Source organism: Pundamilia nyererei, unplaced genomic scaffold (genome assembly GCF_000239375.1).
Source record: "Pundamilia nyererei isolate P.nyererei 1_Seehausen unplaced genomic scaffold, PunNye1.0 scaffold00245, whole genome shotgun sequence".
In the NCBI taxonomy this organism is placed as follows: domain Eukaryota; kingdom Metazoa; phylum Chordata; class Actinopteri; order Cichliformes; family Cichlidae; genus Pundamilia; species Pundamilia nyererei.
In genome coordinates, this window is record NW_005187646.1 from 774997 (window position 1) to 783754 (window position 8758).

At 40.4% G+C, this 8758-nt stretch overlaps 1 protein-coding gene across 8 annotated transcripts in view; it reads right to left on the reverse strand.

Moving 5' to 3' along the window:
• The window catches only part of LOC102192658 (striated muscle preferentially expressed protein kinase-like), a 59832-nt gene that overhangs the window by 27387 nt on the left and 23687 nt on the right, over positions 1 to 8758 (reverse strand). For 7 of the 8 annotated variants that reach the window (XM_013915016.1, XM_013915021.1, XM_013915022.1 and 4 more), the window contains 4 exons: positions 8478 to 8576; positions 3510 to 3660; positions 1527 to 2369; positions 887 to 1317 (listed from right to left, as the gene is read on the reverse strand). In XM_013915016.1, coding sequence (XP_013770470.1) covers positions 887 to 1317; positions 1527 to 2369; positions 3510 to 3660; positions 8478 to 8576 — 1524 coding nt within the window. The remainder of the gene's footprint in view (positions 1 to 886; positions 1318 to 1526; positions 2370 to 3509; positions 3661 to 8477; positions 8577 to 8758) is intronic. The other variant, XM_005749459.2, reaches the window with a different exon arrangement.

Here is an 8758-nt window from a genome sequence, read left to right on the forward strand (position 1 = left end):
CAAATATATATATACATATAAGTTCAACCTTTTGATCATTCCTTTTTAGTTTGTAATCTGTATTTTTTATTTCTATGTGCATGTTTTTCTTATTCGGGGACTTACAGCCTAGCAAAGGTAATAAATCTCCAATAAGTTCTTTTTGTGTTTCAGATCTTAAAGCCACAAATGAGGCACAAAGAAGCAAAAGTTGTTAAAATGGGAAGCAAACAAACACCCAATATTACTTTACGTTCTTTAAGAGTGAAGTCACAACCCTAAAAAGTCTAGTTCTCTGACCCCTGGTAGTTAAACTTATCATTTTTCATAGGGGTAGTGTTGTGTGTGTAGGTCCTGATCTTTTTACAGTTTAAATTGTTTGTTTGTTTTTTAATAATCTCACTCAGTGGTGGTCAAAGGTGAAACAGAACAAAAACCTTTAATCAGATATGATAGCAAAAAATTTTAGCTTAGGGCTAAGGGAGTTATTTAATCTCTTAAGATCCACCAGCTTCCTAGTGCTCTTTTGTTAGGGTTATGGTTGTCATTATGTTCCCTTCTACCACTTTGTCTAGATATTTTATTTTATTTGACCTGCCAAATGGGAACATTTATGAAAATAGTACTGTAAGCCTGGCAACTTGGTAGACTTGGTAGTTGAGCAGAAATCCATGGATAAAGCCTCAAAGACTTCTAAAGGGACAACAAAAGGTGGTTGTATTTGTTTTGTTATTTGTGTAAAGAAACGAACTGGACAACAGTTGGGTCACTCAAGCCACAGGCAGGAACCTAATGGCTCCCAAAATGATTAAAGTGTTCATCCAGTTCCAGACTCTCATCTGCGATGGATGCTGCTTGGATTTTTTACAAACACGTTTATCTAGAACACTCGTAAAGCATCACCTACCTTCGTCTGCAGACTTCCGTTGAGCAGAACGGCCTTTTTTGCTCTTGTGTACTCTGCCCTCCCTCTTCCTTCCCTCGTTGCTCCTGTGTGGAACACTTTCTGTCTCCATGGGTTCATCCTCCACCAGGATGGTGGGGATGTTCACTTTCATGGCCGGAGATGTCCGCCCCACCTCCGCCTTCCTTCGTTTTAGGAGCGGGCTGATGGAAGGATTGGGTGATGGGGTGAGCCGAGGAGGCTTGGGTGGGAACTGGGGTCCTGGTTCCCTTACAGTTACTGGGGATGCTCTCTTCCCTGTTGGGGCTGGTGATCGGTGGTCCGCCTTGTTGTCCATGTTGGTGTCTCTCTTTGAATCAACTCTGGAGGAGGATGAAGATTTGTGGGATGTGTTAACAAGTGTGTCAGCTGCCAGAGAGCTTTGTAGGGTTTCCCTGCATGCAAAAGATGAGAAAGCTGTTATGTAATATAACAAGTGAGGGAAAAAATATTACATGTCTAAAACTCTTAATTTCCATTAAGTGCTTTGTTGTTGTTTTTTAAAAGAAATTTCAAATCCCTCAAAGAAAAATATACAAATATGATCATATTGGAATCTTTTTTTAAGAGAAAATTTCACAAGTAAAGATAATCTTCTTCAAACCTGATTAGGCTCGTCTTTGTAGCTATTGGCAATGGTTGTCCTGGTAACTGGTGAACTGGTGGCGTTGCCGTGGTAACAGAGATTTTCCTTGCGCTATCTACTGGTTTCCCGTGCAAATCTGACTGTGTCATCTTTTCCTTTTCGGAGCTGCTGCTCTGATTCCCCGGGTCTTTGCCTTGGGCCTGCTGAGAATTCTTCCATATGCTGCCCCCCTCCCTCTCCCCAACTTTTCCTTCCTCTAGGACTCGCTCCCTCGCCTCTAACTTTTTAACTACTTGGGCAGGAATGGGTTCTAGTTTCCCCATGTGCAGCCTGTCTTTCTGTGACAGCTGCTCAGTTGAATATGCCTTCTTCAAGCTTGGTTTCCCCACAAGCTTCTTGATCCGCTGGAGCTCTTCTGTGAACTTGCTCTGGTAATTCTGGATCCTCTGGGAGTAGTTTGTCTTGTCCTCTAATGAAGAGGCCCTCTGCTTGAATACCGCTCTCTTCTGGGCTGCACCCTGCAGTATTCGACTCTCATCTTTGCTCGGGCCTCCTGTCTTCTTTCCACTCTCATCTGATTCAAAGGAAGCTGCCCCTCGTGGCAGATCCACCCTTCGCTCCTCAAAGGCAAGGACCTTGTCAAAGATCTTGGGTCCTGCACGAGCCAGTTTGGGCGTCATAACTGCACTGTTGGTGCCAGATGACTGGCCCGTATTAGAAGTTTGAGGACCTAAAGGTTTGACTTTGCCCGAGTCTTGTTTTTGTGTACTGATGCTGTTTTTGTGCGTGGTAAGAGGTGGCTGGGGGGAAGACAGGGGGACATAGGAGGACAGGCCCTGTGATTCATCAGCAGTTTGAAGCCTAGAGGGGTAAGGATTGAGGGGAAATAATGGAGGGGTGAAGTTAGAGCTCTGGTGCAGTGGCGAAGGCTTTGGAGGAGTAATAAGATGCAGATAAATGTCCGTTTGTGTCATTTTGTCTCATCATGTTTGAGTTCTTTGTGTTTTCGCATGTGCTTTCTGTGTTGTATCAGGTAATGAGCAACACATCAGACAGTGTGAAATCAAATGGCAGAGAAACAAATGTAATGAAATTTTGAGATTGAGACTTCTTAAGACCTTAACCCTAAAACTGCAATAACCGCTGTTGTTGGCATGTTGCACCAACAATATTACAAAATAAGAACATAAACTCCTACGAAAATCAAAAAAAGCACCCCTGCTTAAACTTCTAACACAATAACACCATGCCTAAAAATAACCTGTGAATCACATGATAATTACTCGGTGAGAACACTCATGCTAATATCAGCTCGGATCAAAGCAACCCATGCATGCCACTGCAAACCTATAAACATATGGTGTTAATCCAAAAGTGAGGGGCGGCTGTAGAAAACATGCAGTGGGTAAAAATCACAGTTTTCAGAAGTGCTGAATAATATATTATATTAGAAGATTGTACAAGTGCATCCTTTCTAATGGCTATATGAAATATTAATATTAACATTGTTATTTTGTTGGCTTGTAATCATTGTTAGATTCAAATCAATCCACACTGATGGCACGCAGAGTCGAAGGAAAGTGTGACATCAAAATAAAAAAGTACACTATATGGAAAAATGGGAATATATAAAGAAGAGTAAAAAATGAATAACAAATTGTATAGCAAATGGAATAAAGTTTTTGCCAGTTGGGTCTATGGAGGATATAATGTCTTGCCGTATGAGTCAGTTTTCATTGCAATTTGGGTTTCTGGGCAGTCTTTTTGCTTTTTGGGGGAAATCCTGGGAATTAAAAAGCCATGTGCTATAATGGCATAGAAAATGTTCTCCCTCTGTACAGGCTGAACATGCTCCCATAGTAGTCGCTGCCTACGGAAACACTTTCCTCTGACCCCTGAATGGGCCGGGCAAGGTTAGCGTGAGACGCTCGGATGAGTGGTTCCACACCCAGGTGACGGACAGGGGGGGCCCCCTCAGAAGGACCCCCACCGAGGCCTTGCCTTGCTGGGTTTGTGGGATCCAAATGAGGCCCTGGAGGTCGGGAACCCAGAGTGCGGAGCTCTCGCTCCACTACAGGGTCATAGGTGCCGGGGAGGGTGGCCCTGCGATCTGAAGCATCGGGATTGTAGTCCATCACCCTTCCTCCCTCACCTGTATAGAGAAAGAGAGAAAGGGAGAGAGACTGTTTGAATTAAAAAATTAAAATTGTATAATTTTATATCTGACTTTTAGCATTTTAAAAACAACAACAACAATATATTGGTTGTTGTGGGCGATCAATAAAGAGACTAAACTGTGTCTGTGTTGAAAATGATCTTGAGCTGTGAGCCTTCTAATTCATTGGTGAGAGTGTGGTTACTTGTTTTTAACAATAACAATATAGCTTTCTTGCATAACAGAATATTATATACAGGCATGGCTAAATAAGCAGCCATTTGTTTGCAGTAAGTAAGTATAGTTAGTACGCTAAAGGCATTTCCCAAATATGGGATGAAGAAAGTATTTGATATTTCTTCCTCTTCAGAGCGAAAAGAGGCCAAACACATGAGATATCATTGGAAAGGCCACGATTTCCTCTGTTGAGCACATCAAGACTTGATATAAATGTGATGTGATGATAATAGAGAGCAAAAACAAATGTTCATTACAGTGGACATAAATGAATAGGCTGGATATCACATTGTATTATATTATATTGTACTGTGTCTATTGTATGACACGTATCTTTTTATACTGTGTCTATTGTATCATATCATAACATAAAATCTCATATTGTACTAAAGTTGTATTGTCTGGATCTCTTTATTTCATGTTGTATTGTATCATTTCACATTGTACCACTTTTTTGGCATTTTATATCATACCATCCATCATTGGATAATCATATCATGTCATATCATATTGCATATTGCATGACTGTTTTTATTGTATGGTATATACACAGGTATATACTTATTTTTTTTGGTTTTGGTGTTATAGAAGTTACAGAAGTTTCTGCAAGTCAAACTTCATCAGATTGAAGAGACAGTTGATGGATGGGCTGTGTGAATTAAACCATTTTAATGGAAGCATGGTAATTTCCTAATACCGCGCTCCTCTTAAAAATATTTTAGCATAAATCTAATAAGAAATTATGTATCACCAAGACTCTGATTTTGCTTTACTCTCTAACAAAGCATTCCTATATCTAAAATATTTTTTAATGTCTTAACTGGAAGTTAATGCAGTAAGAAGCAAGCAAAAAACCCGTGGTGGGGGGGAAATGACGTCTAATGAAGACAGCGTTGTTAAGCATGATGGATAAACAGCCTATTGATTGCTTGAAAACAGGAAATGAAACGGAAAGTGAAGGGGCCACGTTTGAAACGTGTACCACTTAAAGTGATCCTTCGCCCAGCGATGAGCAATGGAGACAAGAATGCTTTAGCAGCATAAAAAAAGAGCGGTCAGCATCTTCTGTTAACGAAGGAAACCTTGAAGCAACGATACGGTCGGGGATAAAAAAAAACATCTTAGCACTTGACTGATTGAATGATACTGACTCAGCGTCACCATCAGTAGCTGTGCAATATCAGTTTCTCATAAAACAAAAAAACAGACGGAACAAAATGAGAAATCTTCTCAGAGCAGCCACACTTTTAGGTCTTGATATATACAGCTTCAAAATTCTGTTTTCACTTCTCTCCGAGGCCGGGCAGCAGCTTTCATTTTTATTTGAACACGCCGTGCTTTGAAACGTATCTCATCCGTGTCTGGCTTTAGGGCCGGAAATATTTTCTGGAATACATTGCCTGAGGAGAAAATGTATCTTGTTTGTGTATTACAAGGTATTGTAGTCATTATTTAGTATTCAGCAGAGGCAACCACTCTGTTCCATGAAGAAAACAAATGATGTATCACCTCATCCCTCCCTCATTTGATATTCTCTTTCTATTTTTCTGTGGCTTGTCTCTGGAGGGACGTGTTGAGGGCGTAGTTAGCCCACCAACACAAAAGCTTAGAAAGTGCAAACACCGAGTATGAGCGAGGAAAGAATATACTGTAACATTTCTTTGTGGTAGAGGAGAAGGGTGTCAATATTTCAGGTCTATATTCAGACATCATGTTGCTTGGTTAGGAGTGGATGGCGAGGACGTAAAGGTTCTACGACTCCAATGCACCAGCACCACTTTAGCAAATTAGTAAAGACTCTTTCAGGAATTGTTCTCATCAATGCAACACTAACAGGTTCAAGCGTAACCTTGCCGCTAGACAAAATGCTCCGCCCCCCCCCTTAAATTTTAGACATTTGCATTAAGATCCAGAGGATTTGCATTTCTTTTTTCTCCTGTATCAAATTTAATGCTCTTTAGGCTTAATCGGATTTGCTTTAGATCAAGTAAACTGCCTCACACAGTACCCATTAGTCAATATGCAATTTTATTTTAGCAACAAAAAAAAAATCTTGAGCAGGGATGAAATATATAACTTAATTCATTGCTTTAGTTGAATAAGCGCGATTTCCAAACTGTAAAATCTTGGATGGAAGAAGGATTTTCTTTACAGTAGCTTTAATTTGGGCTGTTATTACAGAAAGGAGGAAATCAAATGCTGGGGGCTTTGAGGAGTTTAACATTTGACCTAGAATGTAGGACTTGGGAGACAGGACTCAAAATTAAAGAGCAGCTTTATTGCTGAAGCCTTTTCTTAAAACAAACAAAAACAAGGACGGGCTTGAGTCAAAGGGAAAACACAGAATAAGGGAGCACACAGCATTAAGAAAGGACATGGATAAGACGAGACTCGGATAAAGAAAAATACACAAGGAAATACCAACAAATCCAGAATAATGAGAGCGGGAAAGTAAAACTCAATACAAAGCACACAAAATAAGAAACTATCAAAATAAAACAGGAACTAGTGAACGCTGACACACCAAGAGTCAAACATTCAAATCTGACACGAAGACAAAATGTAAACAAACATGGAGAAAAGGTTGACTTTACACAGGAGACAAGCATAGAAAGTATGAATAACAAAACTGAGAAGCTCTTGGACTAAATAACATTCTTCTGAAATCCAAAAAGAATCCCAAACCCACGACTGTGAGATACAGAGCTTGGGAACGGAGACCTCTGTTAAAGTCAAAATTATATTAAAATCGAATTATTGAGATCCTGAGAGTTTGAATTAAAGATGATGAAAAGACACTTCTGTGGCTGAAGAATGAAGCCAATATGGATTACTGTGCTGAGTCTTGAGCCACAACTCGTTTCTTTATATTTTGCTTCCTTTCGAGCAATAGTTCTCCAGGCTTTCTGAAGGTCTTTCAAAGTTTTAGTCTGCTTTTTCACTCATTTTCAGTCCAGTCCTTGTACCTGACCATTTTCAGATTAATGCTTTTTGTTTGTGGGCATACTTGACCCATGAATTATTAAAGCACAAAATGATACCTAGCTCAAGGGAAGAACCAGAGTGTACATTGGCAACAGGAGTGACAAATCGAAATTTGAAATTTTTTGGTCCAAATTGTTGAATGCGTAGGTGTCTGCAGCCATGTGTAAAGCACGGTGGACGCTCTGTCATTATAGGGGGTTTCGTTAAAGTCGATGGAATTATGAGCACAGGAAAGTACCATCAGTGTAGGTTGCCTCAAATCTTTTGCGCAGTGCACAGCTACTCAAAAAGCCACTTGAGGCTGGCTCCCCCTGCAGGTCAATCGCCCATGTTAAAATGCCCAGCTTCATTTTTTACGACTAATTTCCCCTTCTATGACGGCCACACATCTTTGGATAACTCCACCATTTAAATTTTATCAAAGTTTAAAGTTGTGCTTTGACTTGCTGTAAAGTTACGTCCACTAACAGCTCCTCTAAGAAGTCTGTGCAGTAGTCTTAGTGTGTTTGTGTACTATCTGAAATCTAAATACCATGTATCTGTATCTGTGTGATGCACTTGTGCAGATTTTGGTTCTTGTCCAAATGTGTTCATTTCTCCTCCAAAAGACCAAAACAGTAATGGCCATAATACTAGAAGGGAGAGCTCACAAACCACTAACTTCTGGGTGGCATTATAATAGATATGATAGATATGATACCATCCATCCATCCATCCATGAATGATACCTTCATTTAAAAAAAAAAAAAACAATAGTAGGTCTTAGACTATCAATAATTTACGATTTCCCAAATATGTGTTATCCAAGAAATGGCTTCCCGTGTCTTTTTCTGTCCAACCAGTAGTCCAAACTGCAAAAATCCTCAATTTAGAGAGAAAAGCAAAGCAAATCCTCCCACTGGAGAAGCTGGAAGATGATCAACCAGCCAGTAAATTCACTGATTATTTGAGCTGTTGAAGCTCTACACCAGCACGGCAAACTGTGAAAGAAAGAAATCTCATGCAGCACCTCATTTTTAGGTGAGTATAACATAACATTCACCAACCCACTGGACCGTTCCACCTGATCTCTGTTCATTAACGTACCTCTATTTAAACTTAACGATGTACATTTACATTTTAATTGGCATAGCATGCATTTGTTTCAGCCTCATTTATCCAGCAGAAATAGTCCCATTTTTGTCGGACAGCACGTTCCCCTGTGGAGCCACACAGAGAGCTCCAGACCTGAGACAGGTTCCCTGCTTGAAACTAGGGCAGTGTGTCACACTGTTGCATCACACCATGAGGGATTAATGCCTTCTGCCATATCGGATTTCATCCAGCGCACGTTTTGGGCCGGCATGATAACAGCCTCCATTAAATCTATCTATCATAATTTTATACAAGTGTGTTTTTGGCAGAGATGTTGGTGGTGGAGCTGTAAATCTGGCTAAATATCATTTTGGACAAAGAGCTGCAGAATATTTTCTTTAAGTAGTGCAAGCTTGCAACTAGAAAATATGACTTCAAAAAAGAAAAACGAAGCCTCGAAACCACAAACTTACATAAGCTTTTAAAAAAAGGGAAAAAAAGGAGTTTAAATAAAATACCTGAAGGTCCTTTCCGGCCAGCCTTATCATGGTGCCTCCCGGGCCCTTCTTTGGTTTCCATCTGAGGTTCTGTGGTCTCATCCTCTGTGGTCTCAGAGTCTGAAACAAAGAGAAGGAAAACACTATGAGATGAGATGGGAGGAGAAGGTGGAAATCCAGCAAAGAGGAGCTGAGGTGGAGGGAGGGAAGAGGAGGCTGGAAACAACAAGAGAGCGCAGGTAGAAAATGACTTTTCACATTTGCTTAGCAGCAGACGTTTTGATGGGTCACTGAAAAGAGCT